Source organism: Humulus lupulus, chromosome 6 (genome assembly GCF_963169125.1).
Source record: "Humulus lupulus chromosome 6, drHumLupu1.1, whole genome shotgun sequence".
NCBI classification, from domain to species: domain Eukaryota; kingdom Viridiplantae; phylum Streptophyta; class Magnoliopsida; order Rosales; family Cannabaceae; genus Humulus; species Humulus lupulus.
The window spans coordinates 212,053,667-212,077,545 of record NC_084798.1 but is presented as its reverse complement, the minus strand read 5'-3'; the positions used below and the strand labels follow the sequence as shown (position 1 = coordinate 212,077,545).

At 31.6% G+C, this 23,879-nt stretch overlaps 1 protein-coding gene across 2 annotated transcripts; it reads right to left on the bottom strand.

The window, feature by feature from the left end:
- Positions 1–14,844: 14,844 nt before the first annotated feature.
- On the bottom strand, positions 14,845–22,897 carry LOC133783148 (replication protein A 32 kDa subunit A-like). 2 transcript variants are annotated; one of them, XR_009870777.1, is made up of 11 exons: positions 22,700–22,897; positions 22,093–22,203; positions 21,912–22,009; positions 21,759–21,800; positions 21,162–21,239; positions 20,503–20,575; positions 20,319–20,378; positions 20,158–20,237; positions 19,242–19,310; positions 18,983–19,118; positions 14,845–14,996 (listed from the first exon to the last, which is right to left on the bottom strand). XR_009870777.1 is itself a non-coding variant. In XM_062222690.1 (10 exons), the coding sequence occupies exons 1-10, from the start codon at positions 22,799–22,801 to the stop codon at positions 19,034–19,036; spliced, it is 798 nt and encodes a 265-aa protein (XP_062078674.1). In that variant the 5' UTR covers positions 22,802–22,896; the 3' UTR covers positions 18,827–19,033. The 2 variants fall into 2 exon arrangements, 1 of the variants encoding a protein (XP_062078674.1); XM_062222690.1 differs by lacking the exon at positions 14,845–14,996 and having other exon boundaries at positions 18,827–19,118; positions 22,700–22,896.
- Positions 22,898–23,879: the final 982 nt, after the last annotated feature.

The following is a 23,879-nucleotide window of genomic DNA, read 5'->3' as shown; positions in this document are numbered from 1 at the left end:
CACGTGTCACCTAATTTCTTGAGATTCCTAGCACATGTTGCAATATTTTTATGTACACATGCATGCATGTATTATCTTCTTGTTTTTTTTGTTCAGTGATACTGATTAATATATATATATATATAAATAGCAATATTTAATATCTAGCTATACATAGCTTGATGAGTATGACACAGTTGGTTAATTTATTATTATTATTAATAATTATATGAAAGGTGTTAGTTTTTATTTTTATAACATTCTAATAATAGTCTTTTCTTCGCTATCTGATGTGTGGAATATTAAATCTATTAGTTATTAGAATATATATACATTTACTTTTTTAAAATAGTAAAATTATGTCAATTATTGAAGGAACAAATAGAGGGAAGAAAATGTTTTGTTTATAGATTATTACTTCTAATCTCATCTATCTTTCACTAGGTCATTTTTTAATATATATATATATAAATATTTATAGACCATTAGGGAATGATTTAGATTGATCAGTTGTGACTTTTCAGACCAAAAATAGGTTTGTTCGAAAGTTGCTTGGAGCTAGTGTAACTGGTGTGTGTTGTCTATTCTTGAAATTAATTGCTTGACTCTAATGGACTTTATTGTGTCAATTTTATGTAGAAATTAATTACATAATCAAGTGATATATACGTGTTATTAATTAATTAGAAGAGTAGTCTAATAATAATAATAATACTAGTTGTGTATGTAAATATGTATAGTACGAAATTTTGATTTGTTTTGCTAATATTTGAAAAATGTATAGCTAGCTAGGAAAACTTTATTTACACTTTCATATTTGTCTTTTTTTTATAAACTATGGTTGTGTTTGCTAAAATTTTTGTTTTAAAATTTTTTAAATACAAAAATATAAATATTATTTTTATTTTTGTTTTTTTATTTTTAAAAAATAAAAATATATTTGATAAGTATTTTTGTTTTTCGTTTATAAAAATAATAAATAATAAATTTATTTAATAAATTTTATTTTTTGTTTAACCATATAAAATGAGGTATTGATTTAAAGAAACAGAAAAAAAAATAAACAAAAAAGTCAAAAACAGTTTATAAATTTTTTAAAAGTGAAAATATATATTTTTTTAAATTCAATGAATTTTTATTAAAATTTTTAAAAATAATAAATAAAAATAAAATTACTAAATATTATTTTATATTTAATTAATTAAATAATTTTTTTTAAGTATTACCAAACAACTACGTATACGTAGACCTACCATATTTGGAAATTAATATTTTGGTGTTATATACGTACTTGGACGTGGCAAATATAAACCTAATAATAGTTTATATCTTTATTGTCAACTAGGGTTACGTATACTAATTGTCTACGTATGTTTATAATGACTAATTAATTAATAGTGGACTTAAAATATATTTGATAAAATATATATATGGTGAATGAAACAAGGAAAGTAGGATATTTATATATATATATATATATATATATTTATACTAGTTAATAGTTACGTGCCTAAGCCAAGTACCCGGTAATTTAAAAAAAATGTATTTTTGTTAATTATTATTTTTTAATATTTTTGTAAAAAAAATTGTTATTTTTATTTGTTTAGATTATATTAATTTAATTTTTTAAAATGAGAAATTATAACAAATAAAATGAGTAATTATCTAAATAAATAATTATCAATTCAATTATTCTAATTTTTTCATGTTATTATTGATTTTATTTATTTATCCATCTTTTATTATTAGTGTATTACTTATATTAATTACGAAATATATTATTTAAAATGTATATACCTCGGGCTGTAAAGAATTAAAAATGTAATCACTTTATAATAAATTAATAATTTATTTTATTAGGTTATTTGTAATTTAATATTCATATTATATAAAAAATTATAATAAACACAGTCAAACTTAAAAAATACTGCATAATAAATGTAAAGTTTGTTTAATGATATATACCATTAATAACTGATATTGTAGATTAAAAATTTGAGAATGAAACATAAAAGTAATATCTAATCCCAAATTATAATTTCCTTCTAATTTATTAAGAAATTAACAATAGTGACTTTATATATAGTAAATTAACAGATAAAAACAAATGAAAAAGTAAAAAAAAGATAGATAAAATAAAAAGAGCATATTTAAAAAAAAGTACATTCAATTAGAAAATAAAATACATTACAAGTTAGTGAGATATATCATCATAAGAAAAAAATTGTCTGAACTAAAATGATGAAACAAAATTAAATATGTTTTAAAGAAAGTTATCTCTTTAATTGCCTACACAGTCTTAAGAAGTATAATGGATTGTGCGTATTTTTCATATAATAATATTTAAAAAAAATCATATAATAATATTTATATAAAAGTTTTATTTTTTATATAATGGAAAGACCGAATGGATAAAAAAAAGAGAAATACGTGGCACATATATAATAAGTAGAAGATTAGAATTTTAAAAAAATAAACACGTAAATTTGTATTTAAAAATAAGATATAAATACTTATATCTCTAAAAACATTACATTGAATAGATTCAGCAAAATAAATAAGCAAACGTTGAATAATAAAGTTATAATAAAGGATGCAAAATGACAAAATTATAATGAATCTTTAAACTAATAAGGAATATTCCTAACTTATTTTATCATCACTGCTTCTATATATTAGACCTCTTTCTATTTCTAGCTGTAAAAAATTTGTTGTAGTCAAAATATTAATAAATGAAGAGTAAGTGTGCATGCTTGATACCTTTTCATTTACTTTATTATTTTCAGAAACGAATATTTTAATAATTTATTATAACAAATATATAACACTTCACTATGTCTTATATTGTCTTCTATATGTATGTAAAAATTTAAGCTTAAGACTGTACTACGTCTCATGATAATCTCCCAATTAATTAACTATAGGAGTTTAAATATATATAGACAAGTAATGCAGAAATATATAAGATGATATATACATAGACAGGGAATATTCCTTCATTAAGGAATATTCTATGCTATATTGAACATCACCACATATATTAATATAGTAGATATATGTTCAAACTCTACTAAAAAAAATAGTGCTATATATTGTAAAACGACGTACCAAAGCTAAATATTTAAGGTCGTCACTATAAACTTCTAGAAGCTTTTTGTAACGAAAGTAGGTTTATTTTTCTTAATTATATATTGATTACATTATTAGCTCTTAATAAAATAATGAGAAAAGCTAAAGAGTACTCTAGGGTGTTCAAAACCCTATATATTGTTATCGGTGTAAATGAATATCGAGTATTATATATTTAAATTTAAATTAAAATATATGAGACCCGCTATTAAATTGCACTAATAGTGATATGTTACGTTCTAGGGTGTTAGACACCTTATGGTGTCTTATATAGCTAGGGCTGCTCATGATCCAAATTAAACCAATCCAATTACTATCAACCAATCACATTACAAAAAATAGATATACAATTGGATTGGATTTGAAAAATTAGATGTTGATTGGTTATTAATTGACATTGTGAAAATCCAATTAGAAATCGATAAAATCCAATCTTTATTAAAATATATATTATATGAAATATATTTAATTATTTTAGTTTCTATTGGCTGTCATTTATAATATATGCTATAGTTGTTGTTTTGATGATACATACATTTGCACTTCAGATATGTTATTATTGTTGTTTTCATGCTATATTAGGGTTAATTTTTTTGGTTAAGATACAACGTTTCACTAAAACGTTTACTATATACATTGGGATCCCAAAAATATAATTTAAAGGTTAATTACAATAAAATATAAACAACCAGCTGACCTAAGCGACAAAATAGGGTTTAACCCTAGTTCCTCTTTAAACCCTCGGCTGTGGCGGTCGAGTAGCTGCATATATACACATCGTTACCTAAGCTCTCCAACTCAAGGATGATCCAGCTTTCTTTTGCCTTTACCTGCACTACATAACACCCGTGAGCCGAAGCTCAGCAAGAAAACCTAATATGCTCATGAACAGTAATAACATGTTACTAAATCATAATAAGCATGCCTAGCAATAATAGCCCTATTCAGGCATGCAAGCAAGTCCAAGTAAATGATTGTGCTATTAAGATGAGTGATTATAGAGTCACAAACTTGGGTTTTTGCACCCTGATCAGATGAGTGGATAACAATTTATGATTTTGATAATCATACTGGGGCTTGTAGCCCAAATCAGATGAGTGATTAACACTTTGAGATTATGATAATCATGCTGGGGCTTGTAGCCCTAATCAGATAAGTGACTAATGAGTAAGTCACGAACTTGAATAAGATAAGTGACTGGTGAGTGAGTCACGAACTTGGGCTCCGCACCCATAGCCGTGTGACAATGCAATCACCCGAGCCTTCTGGTCCCGACTCTAAGTAACTAGCCTAGCCTTTAGACTAGACAAGCGCTTTTGTTTTCATCGAACTTAAGGTCGATCAAGCATTTCATGCTTATGACGATAATGCTTATGTCGATTAGATCTAATCTTTTCGGCTTGCGTTAAACATGCTAATACCGTTTTTGACTCATACGTCAATTCTATACGACCCGTGTTCAGTACTAATGTTGAACTTGACTAATAAGTCTTACCTTCACAGTCAATACTGACACCATTTCCGATTCCTGACTCATCGGTCAGTTCCATTCACAAGTAAGCAATGCAACCAGGCATATATCATATGTCAAATATCCAAATATAGAGTATTCAACATGCTTACTTAACAATCACTAGCATAATTAATATCATGCACATTTACTTAGACTGAAGCTCTGATCAATCTCATATTCAATATTCATGTCATTCCCTAATCACATGTATCTCATGCATCACATACTGGGTGCAGTTTTCTTACCTTTGGTCCAAGCACAGGTTACCAATGAATGACCCTTGAGCACGATCCTGTTTCCAATCCCTTAGCGATAACCAAGTCACAACCATAAATGGTGTTTCAATGAGTTCAAGTTCCAAAACTCAATCCCGGGACTAAACCCGCGTTATCGGGACCTCCAATCCCACCAAACAAGGTGGTGGAATCATCCCCCGAGCCCTTGGGTCAAAACCCAAAAAAGTACCAAAAAACCACATTCTGAAGGCTGTGTAGCGCTACAACGATACCTTTGGGTGCTACAACGCTACAAACAGAATAAAAATCCCCCAAACAGGGCACCTAGCATTGTAGCGCTACCACCCTAGCGCTACAGCGCCCAACCCAGAAATCTGGGTTCTCAATTTCGTGTTCTTCGAGCTTCAATGCTCCAAATCCGACCCCAACCTATCCAAATCTCAAAATTAAAGTTTCCAAACATCCTAATCTTCCAAAACCAATAAAATCCAAACTTCAATTCATTCAAAAACTCATCAAAACACAAAATCCAATCCAAGCTTAAAAAATTTTAAAACTTGAATTACCTCCGATTAAGCCTGTTGACGCCGTTTTTCGTCAACAGTGAAAGAAGAGCACGTAAACAATAACTAGTAATGGCCAATTAAAATATGACAATACAAAACACGATTTTTTACGTGGTTCAGCAGTTAAATCTGCCTAGTCCACGAGTCTTTGTTATTAAACTCAAGATTATCTCTGTAATGCCCCAAATTTCCTAATAAGGTTTAGGACCTTGATTAGGAGGTCGGGAGGGCCATAATTGATTTATTATAATATTTAATGATTATATGCATATTTACATGAATTATATTATTATATGATGGTGAATGCATGCATATGGGAGAATTTATTATTGTGAGGGTATTTTGGTAATTTGGCCACTGTGGGCGTAATTATATATTTTGGGTGCATGATTGTGATTAATTAATATAGCCACATTATAAGGTGGATTGGTTCGAGCTTATCGACATGAGACGATCAAGAGATGTAAGTGTTCGGTCTGGTCATAACGGGTTTAAGCTCGAGGCTCGGGGTGAGTCTCGGGGTGATATTAATGATTAAAGCGTTACCGAGGAATTTAGGGTAACGGGATATGAATTATTGGTGTTTGAGGATATTGAGTTTAGAGGGAATTGGGAAGCGTTAATTATGATTAACGGGTTAAGCAAAAAGTACCAATTTTACCCCTAGAATGGTTTTAGAGGCTTAAGATGACACAAGGGTAATTTGGTCATTTTAGGGGTGGATATATATGGTTTTAGATGGCTGTAAAACAGAACCAAAAACAGAGTTCTCCTCCTCTTCAACCCGTACACCATCCCTCACCATCTTCTCTTTGGTGTTCTTGAGGCTATCTTGGGGTTTTGAGCTAGGAAATCAAAGGAGGCAGCTAGGGGACTTATTACAACCATTAAAGGGGATTCAAAGCTGTGTTTGAGGTGAGTTTTAGCCTTTGAACTCAGGTGATACTCTGTTTTCTTCTCTGGTTTTCAGCTTTGATTTCTTATTAAAAGTTTGGATTCAAAGGGGTTTTGATGGATTATAAGATTGGGTTTTGATGAGGGGAGGTTATGGGTGTTGTCTAAGGGTTTAATTGTATGTTAGGAGGAGGTTTTATGAAGGTTTGAAGGACTAGTTTGAGAAGATATCGCATAGGGGAAAAAACTGGTTCGTGCATGGTCGGTTGCTGGTTTGGGCTGGGCGCCGCGGCGCAGCGGGGGAGCGCCGCGGCCCTTGGCGTCTGGCAGGGGGAGTCCCTCTCTGTTTGAGGGCACGCCGCGGTGCAGCAGGGGAGGGCCGCGGCCCTTAAGGCCAATTTTTCTAAAATGTGGTTTTTAGCTTGGGGATTCAAACCATAGGCCTCGGGGTTGGACCTAGTACCCGGTTGAGTAGTATTTGATGTCTCGAGGGCTGGGATTTGGTTTGGGAACCCTCAGTTATCATTTTTTATTGATGAATCCTATAATTTGGTTATGACTAGGTGACCGCTAAAGGACTAAAAGTTGATCGTTCTCAATGGTCGTTCTTTTAATCATTCTAGCTCGACTTTGAGGTAAGAAAACTGCACCCTGTGTATATGAGACATGCATAGTTGTTATGATGCATGTTGGTTGATTAATGAGTATGACATGCATGGCTATTCTTGATACATGTTGGTTGACTATTAAACGTGACATGCATGGCTGTTATTGGTGCACGTTAGATTGCTGGATGTATTGCATATGATGCACGAGGAACATGTGATTAGGACATGCTTTGTATACTGGGTATGATATTGTTCAGAGCTTGAGCCTCTGTGGTTGTGCATGGTCCTAAATGTACTAGTATTTGTTGGTAAGCATGCTAAATACCTTGTTTACGGATATTGGACATGTGATATATGTTTGGTGGCATGGCTTACTTGTGTATGGCGCTGACTTATTAGTCAGAATCGACAATAGTGTCAGATCCGTCTGTGAAGCTGTAACTTATTAGTTAAGTTCACCACGGGCTGAGCACTGGTCGTGTTTTACCGACCTAAGGGTCAAAGATGGCAGTGCGTTGTGAACGCCGGACCAAATAAAGATTAGATCTAATCGAGGACGACATTGAATGACTCATATGGGGTATTAATGCTAGACCGACCCAAAGGGTCGAAGAACTTATAAGCGCTTGCCTGGTCTATGACCAGATGTTTATGGCCAAGGTATATGACCCCGGTGACTGTTTGTCACATGGCCAAGGGACGCTGTCCATAGCACGACTCTAGGGTCGGGAGGAAGGTTATGTTGGTGACCATTCACCATGCACCTGTCCTAATCAAACTTATGAAATGATCACTTGTCAGTTGAGCCCTGGTGACCCTATCGTCACATGGCTAGAAGGAGCGATGCTCATTATTGTGACTTTTGGCTATTGTCACCTATTTGCTTGGACTGATAGTCCTGAATGGTTATTATGATCGTTGTTGAGACTATGTCACGCTTTATTGTGTTTTCTTGCTGGGCTTTGGCTCACGGGTGCTACGTGGTGCAGGTAAAGGCAAGAGGAAGCTGGACCATCCTTGAGTTGGAGAGCTTAGGTGATGACGTGTACATATGCAGCTGCTCGTCTGCCACGGCCGAGGTTTAAAGTGGAACTAGGGTTGAACCCTGTTTTGCCGCTTAGAATGGCTTGTTGTAAATATTTTCTGTAATAGACTCTGAAACTTTATTTTCGGGATCCCAATGTATATATTAAACGTTCTAATGAAACGTTACATCTTAACCAAAGTTTTTATTCCCTAAACCGCTAATCACACTTAGTTCACGATTTTGGCCAAATGACTCGATTAGCGAGTTTAGCATTGTTTACAAGGCACACCGTAACGGTCCCTGGAGTTTGGGGCATTACAATCTCTGAAAATTCTTAAGCATGAATTCTTCAGAGTTTTCTCTCAAGATTCAGAATTTCGGTCCTTTACAATAGTGCATGACCTATTTATTTATAGAGAATGATGCAGAATACTATCCCACATATTTTGGGTAGTTACTCTTTTTGTGTAAATAAATTAAATGGCTTTAAATGCCTGCAATCCGATATAAAAGGAAACGTCCCCTGAAGACCAGGGGGCGTATAACTAATCAAATAATATCCCATGATTTTATGGGATTTACAATAATAAATGCAGAACACGTCCCTTATAGACAACACTTGTAGATGTTCAAGGTTATTATCATATATCCCCAAGGCCTTATTCTCCCAGGTTTCTCATCAGCTTTCGAGCTAATGATATCTCCCGAGGTCACATGGCTTCGAGATTATACGCGCGTCAGGCTCGGAACCCTTGATCCGAGGTCATCCCTGAGGATAGATGCGTCTCGAGAGCTACCCTTCGAGATCGTGAATATTTCGAGACCACCACATTCGAGGTCGTCTCAGTCATGTAGGCTCGATATTTAGTCCTGGAGCATACTTCAAACTTTACGAGTTCATTCGTTGCGAATCCAACTTTCGAGGTCACATTTAACATGGTTCGAAATCTGGGTATAACAAAGCCGTTTCCCAGCTAAATCCTCAGGCTAATAAGCTTCTAATCTTCTCTAGAATCGCTATGCTTCGATCCTCACTTGAATCCGAGTCCTAGAACTCAAGTTTTCTTTGAAAATACGATCGGGAGACGAAAATGGAACGAGAGGAAGAGAGAACATTCTGAACGTTGTTTTATGATTCTAACAGGTTACTTCAAGCTTATGTAGCCTCAAGCAAATCCTAATGCTCGGGGTCCCGAAAACACCCCTAGGGGTAAAATAGTCAAAATTCACAGAATTTCCCCCTGATCTTACTAACTCACAATTTATTATCAAATATTTATTCCCATTACCCAATTATCCTGGTAATATGCTAAATATCCCTTGACTCACTCTGAGTTAAGTATAATCCCGTTGTGACTTTCCCACTAGCTTATCTCCTAGGATCGTCTCGTGCTAAGTAACCATAGCATAACCAAATAATAATGAAGCACCACACACATGCCACATATATGCCAAATATACCCGAAATGACCAAAATATGAAAATCGCCCAATTGAACGGAAATGGGTTTACTTGCATATTTAATACACCTAAACATGCATATAATCATTTAATTGCATAATAAATAAAATATGGCCCTCCCGGCCTCCTAATCAAGACCTTAAGCCTTATTATGAAATTTGAGTCATTACAGGCGGCGCTGTACATATCATGATACTTTTTCCGACGCGTTTCATTGCGCTAACAAAAGTCACACCTGAACTAACAAAAATTGTCTTTGAAACCCTAAATGAAAACGACACTATTTCATTTATTGAGACTTTTTCCGACGCATGCTTCACCTTTCCCGGTCCAACGAAATACGCCGGCAAAAGTCTGCCCACCTATGAGATTTATGATGTGCACTTTTGCCAGTCTGTTCTACCTAACACGTTGACAAAAGTCCCAACATTATAAAAAACGTTGGACTTTTGCCTGCATGTTAGGTGAAACACGTCAACAAAAGTAGATTTCCCCATTCTTTTGGAAATGGCAAGGTGAGAATTTTCCCACTTAGACTTTTGTTGGTGTAAAAATGCGCCGACAAAAGTCATATTACGCCGACAAAAGTATTTAAATTTTAATATTATTTTTCTGTAAATTTTATAAAAATTACAGTGATCCAGGAACAATAATTGAAACATTTATTTTCTCTAAACAACAAAATAATAATTAAAATTCTTAATATACGAATACTTTTGGGTGTTATACTGACTGACAACGATACAGAGACTATCAACGGACTAGATTGATTCTCAGTAGTACTTAGCTTTCAGATATTTTAACGTTTAATATTTAATCAAACTATTTATCATGTTCATAATTACTAATAAATACTATATGTATATATATATCTAAAAATTGGTGAATTTGGATGACATACATCAATCATTACAAATCATAATAGTTTATATGCTCATCACATAATCAATACGATCACTAATAATTCTTGTTAATTATAATAAAACACTAGTGGTATCGATGATTTCTTTATTTGTCAAAAAATGAATAATTAATCAACTTTCCAACAAACTGTTAATACGGTTTTATATATGAACATTGAAACATACATATATATATATCATAATAACAATACTAATGAGTAACACTAATAATGCTTACTAAGAGTAAGATTGTAGATATCCATAAACTTTGTGTGTAATTAAATCGTTTATTAGACCTACGATTACAAATAACAGTATTGTTAGATAAGCATAATCGATAATGATAACAACAATTTAACGCTAATAGTTGATAATTACAAAGTTCATTAGTATTGTCGTTAATCTTAGAACAATCTAACGACATTGTACCGTTGATTAGATATTAGATACTCATTAATTTAAGAATGATACTATATAAAACTTAAATCACTTCCAAAAATCTAAAAAAATTGTGTATTTCTATTATTTAATACTTTTGCCGGCGCAATTTTATCTTTTGCAGGTGCGTTTATGACTTTTCCCAGCGTGTTTAAATCATGGCTTTTGCCGGCGCAATAAGACCTAACGCATTAGCAAAAATGCAACCGTGAAAAGTGCACAACCCTTTACCAGCGCATTAACGAATATCGCTGGCAAAAGTAGCTTTTTTCAGTGTGTTAGCCAATAGCGACGACAAAAACCAATTATGTCGGTACAAATTAACACTAGCAAAAATCCCGTGTTTTGCTAGCGACATTCGTGAAACGCGCTGGTACAAGCTACTTTTGCTGGCGCAATTACGAAATTGGGAAAAGTCTATTTTCTTGTAGGTTGGATTGGATCGAACGAGCACCCCTACTTATAGCTAGCAATGCTCTAAAAGAATGATTAGTGAATGCATTGTTGGATATTTGGTTTTAAAACGCTAGCTATATCTTATTGTATGAAAACTATATAACCAAATAAGGCAAGTAACTAGCTAAAACAGGTAAGCACTAGCTTAATTAGCTAGCTTCTTAAACTCGGACAACATTATTATATATTACAACATAAATTAATAAGACTTCAATGTAAACTATGATATAATTTATGGCAGTATATATAGAAATATTAGATCATGTAAGGCGTGCCAAAATATATATAAATATTAGACGACAATAATGTTATAACTCGATCGAGGATCATAATTAAGGTTAGTATCAAATTTCTTTTGCCAAATATATGAGTATGTTACGTAACATCAGACACGTATTATACCCTAAGTAAATAAATAAAAGGCAAATCATCATTAGAAGATTCCCATGGACAATTATATATGTGATTTATAGCCTTATTATAAAACTTGATCAAAAAATGGACAATCTATGGGTAATACAAATCATATATAATTGTAGGGTTTGTTAGACATGTGAATCCCAACTAAACCACAAAACACTTGACTCGAATCACTTTCCTCTAAAAAGACAAATTATTTAAAAAGAGTTGATTTAAATCGATCACAAGGCAAATGATAAGGATTAGGTAATGCAAAAGCAAAAGTGAAGGAATATAAATATTACGTACGTAGACCACCACAACACAACGCACACATATCCCCAAGTGTTAACAGAAGAAGCTATCACATATAGTGACTAATGACATAACACAATAAGAAGAGACCAATTCCACCCAAACCAAATGGTAGGACATACTCACATACACAAATTCCACATAAATATATAGAGGGGAATTCTCGGGTGCAACCCCAAAAAGGGATACACTACCCCTGGTGTTTTTTTGCTCGGAAACTATTTTCGGTGAATTTTTTTTAATGATCGTATACATTGTAGTTATTTAGAGTACCTTGTTAGTTTTTAGAAAATTCTGAATAATTTACAGTATCGAAAACTACGTTCAAAATAGGTTGTTGCAAGAGTGACTATTTTTTTTTATGTACGTGAAATGTAACATGTTTGAACCTTATTTTCGATACTGAAAATTATTTGAAATTTTTTTAAAATTAACAGATGCTCTAAATAACTACAATCTACACGGTCATAAAAAAAAATTAACCAAAAATACTTTCTGGGCCAAAAATACGAAGAGCGCACCAGTATACTCCTTTTTCAGGTGCAACAGATAATTCTCCCATATATATTTCACAACAAAAATAATTATATTTAATGATTGAATAAAGAAAGAAAAAACACATAGTTTTTTAAGCATATGAGAAGGTGGGCAGAGCCTTAAAACCCGGATTGGAAAAGAGTTAAAAATTACTTTTAAACTAAATAAGGCACAATTTGATCAAAAACATACAAAAAAAGGGTACAAAATGAAGATTTTAAGATAGAAAAAACAAAGTGAAAAAGCAAGTTTAATGGCAGAGAGTTCGGCGGGAGTGTGTTTGCATTAGCATTTTGTATTTTATTTTATTATCTTTTGGATTCTCTTTTACAGTATCAAAAAGATATAATAAATAAATAAATAAATATATAGTAAGAAATTGGCTGGCTTTCATTTCATATATATAATTTTTCCACGGTCAAACTAGAAGATTTTTATAAAGTAATTATATATTAAAGTTTGTGGTCAGTGAAAACGAATCATTCCTCACGTTCGCTACCAATTTTTATATTATTACTCCATCATTCTTCACCTCTCACATGACCTCTTTTCTTTTCCAATATTTTTTAGGGTTTTTAGATAATAGATGATATACTATTATTTTTCATATTCTTTTTTTTCTTCTTCTGATTTATTTATTTGTTTTATTTAATTGTTGCTGCATTATTCTGTGTTTGTTTGTGAATTAATAAAGGCACTGTATCGAATTTCAAATGATTTGAAGTATGTGTCTCTTTATGTAGACATGTGGGCCCCTATATATGAGATTGATATAATAATTCTCAACCATATGAATATGATGGATTTTTTAACTTTAACTTTGGTTTTCTTGTGGTCCTATACTATTACCTTCAATATTAATGTTGAATTAATCATATGATTTTTTAATTTTTGCTTTCTTTAAACTCCAAGTGGACGACATTTATAAGTGTGCGAGTGTAAGAAAATCATATATATTTGAAGAAGCTATAGTTACACCAATTATATATATATAGAGGAATATTATATAGGATAATTCTTCAACAAGAGTTTAACTTTAAATTCTACCGGTAGGATTTTCAGTGTTTCTTGACCCATGAATAGTTTTCGGCACGGCTTTTTTTATGACCGTGTATATTGTAGCTATTTAGAGCATCCTGCAAATTTTTAGAAAATTTCGAGTAATTTACAGTATCGAAAACTAGGTTCAAACATGTTTTCTACGGGCATAAAAAAAATTGGTCACGCATGCAACAACATGTTTGAACCTAGTTTTCAGTACTGTAAATTATTCGGAATTTTATGAAAATTTGCAAGATGCTCTAAATAGCTACAATATACACGGTCATAAAAAAAATCGCGCTGAAAACTGTTCACGGGTTGTAAACACTGAGAGTCTTACCGGTAGGGCTTAAAGTGAAACCCCTATAGGAGAATTCCCCGTATTATATATCAAAAAAAGTTAATTTTATTATATGATTATAATAAAATTCTTTTCAATTCAATGTTTAGAAAAAAATAAAATAAAATTATGTATTTCGATTACCTAAACAAAGAGACCAAATAAACAATAATATGTGTTGTTATTACTTATACATCTATTATTGGCAGTCCTCCACTTTATTTGTTACCCGAAAATTCCATGTTTTAGGTTTGAGATATTTCTAATTTCAATTATTAATTGGATACCTCAATCTTATTATTATCATATGTTTTGTTTTTTCTATATCGTTGATATATATATATATATACTTATATATGTCAATTTATTTGGCATTACTTTCTAAAAAAAAAAAATCTATGTTTCCATATAGAAATATTATTTTGGTTTGGTTTGTCAATCTGCTCATTCATGTGAGATTCTCTTAGATTTTGTTAGACTTTAAGGAAAAATTTTATGAGAGAAAATAGAAGAGAAGTTGAAATTTTTTTCTACAAATTTGATAAGATATTGTTTTTAATATTTTTTTTTTTGTAGATATTTATAATTTTTGTAAATTTTAAAAAAATTATACTACATTTAAATTTAATTATTTTAGAAAAAAAATTCTTAATTGATTAATTCAATTCAAACATGAAAAAATTAAATCCTTTGAATTTCATTTTTTCTCTACCTAAAAATTTAAGGGACAAACAAAGTATTAACTAATTTTTAAAAAAATGTATATAAGCCATATACAAATTTATCGATAAAGAAAAAATTTGTTTATATATATATATATAGGGACACACCAAACAAAATCTATAATGATGGAATATGTAGGAGAATATATATTATTTCATCGAAGTAAAGAACAATAAAACAATGCATGATAACAACAACAGCATAAAATATTGTATATGTATTTTGATTTCGATCAACATTCAATAAAAATGTTAATAAGAATAATAAGAAAATCTACCCTTTTAATAATATTATGACACAAAGATGGAACAATTATATATAAGCACACTTTATCTTTGTTTTACTTTTATAGATCTTTCTCAAACCGTTGCAAGTTTTGCATTAAATTGCATATCCATAAATATATGGTGGTCCACAGTTCAAGTTCTTCCCCTACAAATAAGACAAAAAAAAGAAGTCATAAATGGTTAACATTATTAAAGATAGGGTGATTAATAAGTAATAAAAAGTACAAATAAGCTCAAATATTTTATGATTTGTCACTCAAGCTCTTCAGAATACCACACGTGCCATACACATATATTGTAATGTTAGGCTACTAAAGAGAGATATTCTCTTTTGCTAAATCTAAATTCTTGTAGAGAAATTACATTTTGTTAAAAAAATTATGTTCCAATAAACTTTTTTGTCTCATAAAAATGTTGATTAGTTGGAATCTTATTGATACAGACCAATAAAAAAAAGACCTAAAAAAGAGAAAGATGAGCAATGGGTGTGTAGTGTGAAAATTTATATGGATAATCTTTTTTTTTTTTCAACTTTGGCTTGGCAAATCATTCTTTTAGATGGATTAATTGCGGCTATTTCTTCCACGCTTAAAAAGCTCTTAGTGTGAATGAATATAATGGCTGAGATAAGATTATATGAAATAATTCAGTTGTTTGTTTGTTCTACACTCAACATTGTGGTGTTTATCATAAAGTCATTGCAACTATGGGAGCTAGAAAAAGAAAAGAAACAGCCCTATTGCTTAGCTTATTTATCTTTACTTAATAAAATTATTTCATGGAAAAAAGAGAAAAAAATTCACTTTGTTTATTTTGTTTATAGAGATTGCTTGATTCTGGTTTAAGTTGCCTAAGAAAGACAACTACAATCTCACACATAATCACTTTATAAAAGATCACCTCTTCACCTCACATATATTTTCCTCAACTTTCTTATTCAATTTCCCATCTCCCAAACACATTTTGCTACATAACAAAGTTCTTTTATTTTGGCTCTCGTTAACGAGAAATGGATTGTTTGGGTAAGTTTGCCCTTTCATTACTTTTACTACTATATATATATATTATGTTTGTAAAGTCTAGTTCAATTAATATTATGTTTGTCTTGATAGGAATATTATGAATGTAATTAAAAACAATGATAACTTGCTTGCTTGTGGATTTTAAAACTCTAGATACTTATTAGTATCCAAAAAATTTATTACAACTAATATTAAAATTAGGATCTATAATTTAAGTCAAACACGTTTTAAGTTGTTGACTCTTGTCACTTGGTATATTCTTGTCATTGTCAACTATACAAACAAGTGTTGAAACAATTAAGCTAGAGAACCTAATTCAGTCTAAGGCTATCATAGTCAGTGAGTGTCCTAATCGCCATTATAACTTTCAAGTGATCATCATCAATTGTTCGATAAATGTTCCCCTCCCTCACACGAATTTCAATAGCCATTTTTGTGAAAAGTTATATAATAATAATAATATAAGAAATAAATCTAAAAATTCAACAAAGGATAGTGTAATGACAAGAGAAATTAGACACAAATGAATATGAGAAAGCTTTTGTTAATGTTGAAAAATGAATAATATTACAATTGTGTCCTATATATGACAGGTACGTATCTCTGTATTTTACTGGTAGCATTTCTCTTTCTAATCTAATCTCAAACAGTCCTAATTTGTCTTCATGAATTCCAAATTATTGTTATTTGTTGACTTATATGTATAAACATTATAAACTGACTATTTGAATCTTATTTATGTTAATTTTTTATATTATTCCATAAGTAGTGTTTTGCTAATATTGTTATTTTTGTTCTTTAGTTTTGATCATATATAATTTATCATGAATATTGATTAATTATACAGGACTATGAAGAACATCAAGTTGAAGAATTAAAAGAAGTGGTAAGGAAAGAAATATTCTTAGAATCTAAATATGATGCTTCATGTCAATTGAAGATAATTGACGTCGTTGAACGTTTGGGATTGTCGTACCATTACGAAAATGAAATAGAAAAAGAGCTACAACATATTTACAACAGTACCATTATTGATCAAAACAAAGAAGATGATGAAGATCTATAGGTTACTTCTATTCGCTTTAGACTACTAAGACAACATGGATTTATGGTTTCATCTAGTAAGTTGCAATTCATCATAATGAAATTAATTATTAAATACATTTATATATATATATATATATATATTCAATATGTGATATGAATTACGTACGTTCACAGATATATTTGAAAAATTCAAAGATGACGAGAATGGTGGGTTTAAAGAAGGCTTGGTTAGTGACATTCCCGGTATGCTTAATTAGCTTATATGAGGCCTCAAATTTAAGCTTTGTTGGAGATAATATATTAGATGAAGCAATATGGTGTATCCGAACAAGAGGCATATGATGAACTAACTCGACAAGTGGTTAATGCATGGAAAGTTATAAACGAAGAGTCCCTTAGGCCTACTGCTGTGCCTTCATCTGTCTTAGTTCGTGTTCTTAATTTATCAAGGGTAATTGATCTTCTTTACAAAGATGGTGACGGCTATACACATGTTGGAGAAGTGACCAAAGATAGTGTTGCTGCACTACTTATAAATCCAATCCCATTATAAATCTTGTACCTAGAGTTGTGCAAATTATCCAATCCAATTAGAACCGACTGCTAAATATTAGATATCCAATTATAATTAAATCGGATCAAATCAGATTTTGAAGATTCAAATTGGATTGGATCAGTTATTGGATGATATATGCAAAAATCCAATAAAACTGAACTCATTCAATTGTATATATATTTTAAAAAATATATTATTTATTTAGAATTATGCTTATAATTTATATTGTATTTGTATGGCGTTGCATCATTTTGAACAAATTAGTCTTTTTATTTATAATATTATGAATTATTTGAACAAATTAAGCTAAATAAATGTTCAAAAATATTAGATGAATCCAATTCCATCAAATACATAACAAAAGGAACACATCCAATGAATAAAACCGATCTAATTTAATATAATCTAATGGATAATTGGATCGAAACAGATCAGCTGAGACAAGTTAATTAGATTAGATTGGTTGTAAAAATTTAACATCAAATAGATAAGTAGATTGGATCAGATATGCCTAAAAAACATTGGATGTGATCCAATGAACACCCCTACTTGTACTATACACATTCATAAATGTTTGAGAGATACTCTACCTAGGTATAGCAAGAGCACTCTAATAATTAAGTTTGTTATAATTATAACTAAATTAAGTACTTTTAGTTCATAATCAGAGAGTAAAAAAAAAGATAAGCATGCAAACTCATCAGTGCCTTTGTTGTCTTGTATGTGGGATGACATATTTTTGCACTTCATATAAAATGCATTTCCTAAATTGTTATATTAGCTTTTACTATATGTTTTACTTAAAGAGGTCCGCATTTGAACTTAAGAAGTCTCTGACTTAAGAATATCATCTTATATTCTCGAAATTCAATTAATTGTGTGAAAGGATGAGATTAAAATATATTACTCACAACTTATGATTTATAAGTTTGTTGAGTAATGACTTAACTAGTGGTATTCACAAATTATTATTATTATTATTATTATTATTATTATTATTATTATTATTATTATAGTGAGGACTAATAGAATATATATGCCTATTCTAACACCTAGTTCTCCATTTCTGATATTAATTCGATAACCCTCCACCTTCTGCCAAGCATAAAAGTCCTTGGCGTCAATCAATGACTGATGGATTTCATGCTCTTACTCAAACCATGGGACTTGGTTCCTCCGCACATCACACTCAAAATAATATTGGTTGTAAGTGAGCTTACAGGATCGCTACAAAGCTTGCTTAGTTGCTAAAGGTTCGCCATTTCTGATACTAATCTCTGAGTGTTTGCTACGATTTGTCTGATGTACATAGCACATAAATTGTGCTTCATAAAATAGGGTGAAGGCCAGTTTCTCGATAATGATGATATTTAAGCCGCATAAGATGTAGATCCAAATCCCAAAATATAGTGGTGAGTGCTGACACTTGTCACTTGGTATACTTTTGTAATTGTCAACTATACAACAAGTGTTAAAACAAAGAAGCTAGAGTGAGAGATAGAGAACCTAATTCAGTCTGAGGCTGTCATAGTCGGTGAGAGCCCTGATCGCCATTACTCAACCGTTTATGGCTGACTTAAAGTGATCATCATCAATTGTTGAATAAATGTTCCCCTCCCTCACAAGATTTTCAATGGCTAACCTGTTGATATCAGATTGTGATAATGTTAGTTTGATTGGTGCTGCGTGCCTTTTTTTGTGTGCATGTGTGTGTGTGTGTGTGTGTGTGTGTGTGTGTGTGAGAGAGAGAGAGAGAGAGAGAGACATGAGCTTATTCCTGGGAATTTTTAGTTGCTGAATCATATGATCCACATTAGCTCCCTCTTCCCTTGCACTACATCCAAATTCAATGTAAACAGTTAAGAATACAACACAACTGTGGTAAAAAAAATTTACTTCAAAGAAGGAAGTAATAAGTATTAATGCAGTTATAAGGTTTCATCTTTTAAGCCTTACAAATAGGGATAGGAAAAAAGAATATGAGAATGGCCTGGAAAAGGAACACTAAACTGACCAATTACTGATAACAAAGCTTTGGCTTAAGTGAAAGGCTTTCGTTAAAGTGCATCTCATTCTAAATAGATCAAGAAAAGTGAAGTACGGATTTAACAGTTCTTCCAATGAAAACAGAGAACCTTTCTAAAGCAGCTTTTGTGTGTAATCACTAATCACCACACCCTAAATAATCTAAACTCATACACAACAAAAACTTCAATTTGCACGAGTAATTTCTTTTTGTGTTAATGATCGAGCATTCAAATCAGAGAGAAAAGGGCTACTTACAAAGCAATACTTATCTTCCTTACCAGCTGCTATGTAAAGGCCTAAAGAAAGAAATGATTTACTAAACCAAACCATCTATTGAGTAAGATCTAAACAGTAAAATGCCAAAATTATCTCTTTACACTGATAAGATTGCTTGAGTTTGCATAATTGAAGAACATGTTCTTGAAGAGCAGTAAAAGAACAGAGGAATTGCCAATATTAAGGAAGGATCATATAAACTTGTTCAAGATGAAAAGCTAATATTGAGAAAAGACATTCTTGGAAGTCCAGCACAATACAAGCATTACAAAATGGAATATCACCTTTCATTGTTTGTGCAGCATACTATCTAACAAGTCACGTTGTAAATATTACATACAAGGTGTAAATATAATGTTCAAAGTTAGAGTACTCACAGACATGAAGGATGGTGCAAAATCTCTAACACCATTTCTTCAGTTGTCTTTGATCCATCGGCACTATACTGCGCAAACGACTGAAGAAGAACAAATGCAAAGCACGAGTTAAGGAAACCAGTAAAATTTCAACCCACTGAATTTCACAGTTAACATCTTACCTGATGCATTGAATTTGTCGCCTGTGGCTGAGTAGTGGCACCACCTTGTGCTTGTACTTTCTGTTACAAATAGACAACATCAGAAACTAGAGAAAAAGTACGTGACGAAATGCAAAAACTATACAGAGCCTTGTTTCAACTTCCAATCACATCATTAGTACTAGTCTTAGACCAATACTCTGACCTTCTTGTTGTACAAGTGAACATATATGCACTCAATGAAGTGGCTTGCAACCTCGTTGAAGTCCTCTACGGGTCTAAAACCAACATAAAAATACAAAAACTAATGAGAAGCAAATAAACAAAAACCAATGATAAATAAAATCAAATACAAACGGAAACGGACACTAACAGAACTACCATTGGGGCATGCAAGTAGCATCAGCATGATATATAAAATCAAATACATGATTGAGTGCAAAAGAAAAAGCGACACTAAAGTGGTTTTCAGTCTTGCTTTCATGTTTCAAGATACTAAATAAAAGTGATACACGACATGAATTTTATCAAAGTGTTCCAACTCATGCAATCCAAAACATGGACACAAAACACAATTAATTCAGTATAAAAAATTGTGGAAAAAAACACTTTAAGATGAATCATAATTTGTAAAAAAAAAAGGATACTAATTATCCAAATAAATATATATGTTATATATATATATAAACCAAAGTCCTTGCAAAAGTGCACATTTGACTAATGTCGACCTTTCTAGACAAATCGCCCAATTGTTGCACTAATGAACCATATAAATCATAATACAATGCACAGCTCTTCTTAGAGAGCATAGAATTTAAAAAAAAAAAAAAGATATTGAAATGTTTAGGAAAAAATAATTCTTACCTAATGGAGAATACATTTAAGGTTCTTTTACCCTGGAAGCTTTTCAAGCGTCCATGAACACAAACATACATTCCATCCCTAAATATAAGAGAGAGAAAATCATTAAAAGAGAGTGTGAGAGGGACGACAACTTGATGCACAATATTGATTCCCAAAAGAACCAAACAAGACAAATTCAATCTGTTAAGAAAGACAAGTTTTAGGCAAAACATGTGAAGAAGCTTGGAAAGCAGAGTTCATTTAACTCACGCCAGTGATAGTTTCCAATTTGTTCAACAATTAAGCATTCTAACAATTAATTTAGTTAAAAAAGGCCTACATATTTCCATAGAAAAATCAAATAGAACTCTGATTAAACGTATGAAGTTCGATTTAACTCAAACCTATGAGACTTTTCCACTTTTTCATTCAGTGTCTATGAATTCTAAAAAACATTTTAATTTACACAGAAAATAACACACTGAAAAAGAAAGTCTGAATGTCCTTTAAGCTAATTTGTTCAAATTAAAGTTCAACTAATATCCAGATTAAGTTAGCATGAAATGGAAATATAAGTAGGAAGAACATGAAATGAGTTAGGTAACAAAGACTGCATACGAGATTCCTTCCATTTCGCTTGTATCGACCGCTTCATGAAACCTACATAAACACAAGGCAGTAGATTCAAATTAATTTAACCAATACACAAACAACAAGAAGAAGAAATCAAGACAAAAACATATAAGCATGGAAAAGATTGAGAAGACTCACCACTTGTTACAATCAATACGTCCAGTCCCATCATCAAGCACAAAAGTGACATCAGTAATCCTTCCAGCTTTGTTACTCACAATTCCTACTAGCTTGACCTAATCAAACAGAAATCAAAATCTAAGATACAAACACCCTAAAAATAAAATTGCAAATTCAAAACCTTGGAGTTGGAACCCACATTGTTCACATCCACACCATCCACATGAAATTCTGATTTTTCATTTCCTGGTACAAACGCAGTGCTTATCTGCTTCACTGTTAGGGGAAGCAAAGCCTGAACATCACGATTCTGCAAGAGAATTTAAAAGCTTATCAAGCTGTATGTATCCACTTACTGATAATAAACAGTAGAAAAAGAAAAGAAACTTCTCTGAAACTTTCATAGAGATCTGCTCAAACAACATTTTGGCAGTATCTCCCCCCATCATTCAATTTTTATTTTCTCTAAAAAATAAATAAAAATTTAAAGTAAAGTAGCAACTTTTTCTATTTCAGTTAAGACAATTGCTCCAAGTTATCAGTTGCTAGATTTTCTCAGCAACCAAACAGTTAACGAAACGGTACCATTTGATACGACAACATTCAAAACCAAAAACCCTAAACCTCTACGAGTGCAGTTGAGAAAAGAGTTGAAACTGAAGAAATTCTTTACAAATGTATAGCAACACGGCATCCGATTACATAATGGTCCAGTCCACCACATTCAAGTTAATTTTCTCCAGAGAATTCTCGCGCGAGAACCAAGCAGAGACTGAGCGAGCGAGAGCGAGAGAGAGAGAGGTTACCTTGGCGGGAGAGAATGATGAGTCGGGAGTTTGAATGGATTGAGAAGGCATGAATCCGCCGCCGGAGAAGGCGGCGTTACCGTCGAATTGGCTGCCGTACATGGCTACGTAAACCCTCGAGAAATGGCTGATCTGATCAGAGACAAATTAGGCTTGCAAAATGTGAAAGATTCGGCAGCACTCCAATATGAATGAGGTAAATAGTTCCTTCTATAAAATATATAGAAAAAATTGTAAAAATAAGTTTTAAACTTTATTTTACATTTTTTTTACCAAAATGAAAAGTATTACTCTGTATTTGAAGTTAACTATCTATAAATATTTTCTTTTTTTTTTCTTTATTCTTTCTTCCGCTTCCTCTTTCAATTTTAATTATATTTTATTTATATTTCATTCTCTCTCTTTTTTCTAGCATATTAATGAATAAAAAATTAATATTTAAATGATGTAGATAAGATTTAGAGAAGAAATAAAGAAGTATGGTGTAATGTAAATGTTTATTATAAAATTAAAAAAAAAAAAGATTTTTGTGATGTATTTTTAATGATAAAGTTGAGCATTCATTATGAGTGCTTTATAGGACTACAAAAGTTCTTGTAAACAATCAAACCCAAATAAACCTTATAAAACGTCTATTGTTTTATTTTGTTTTTTTATTATATTTTAGGATAAAAAGATCCTCGAAGAAATTCATGAGTGATTATGTGGAGATTATACTAGGGGCATAGCCTTGCCAAAAAAGTAATATGACATGAGTATTTTTGGCAAACCATAAATATAGTCGCCTTCCAGTATGTGAAGCAGTTGGATAAGTGTCAAAGATTCACATCAATACCTCTAGCTCCTTTAGTCGAGATGACCATGATGTATTCCCCGTGGCCATTTTCAGTATAGAAATTGGCCTGATAGGCTCGTTGCCTGTATGATGGGGTGGAGTAAAGTATGTTGTAGTTGCAATTGACTATTTCACAAAGTGGACTGAAGCCGAACCATTGGCCACAATAACCTCCAAAAAAGTCCTAGACTTTGAGATAGAAAATATTATTTGTAGATACAACATCCCGATGAAGATTGTCTCTCATAATGGTACTCACTTCAATAGTGAGTTGTTTATTAAATTTGCAAAAAAATGGGATTATTAAAAGTTTCTCATTTGTCACACACCCACAAGCAAATAGTC

Bases quoted from the DNA above. Each gene is read 5' to 3' on its own strand.
- LOC133783148 (XM_062222690.1), bottom strand. From the start codon at position 22,801: ATGTACGGCAGCCAATTCGACGGTAACGCCGCCTTCTCCGGCGGCGGA. The intron at 22,010-22,092 runs GTGGGTTCCAAC...CTGTTTGATTAG, and splicing joins ATGGTGTGGATGTGAACAAT to GTCAAGCTAGTAGGAATTGT. The intron at 21,801-21,911 runs GTGAGTCTTCTC...GTGTTTATGTAG, and splicing joins CGTATTGATTGTAACAAGTG to GTTTCATGAAGCGGTCGATA.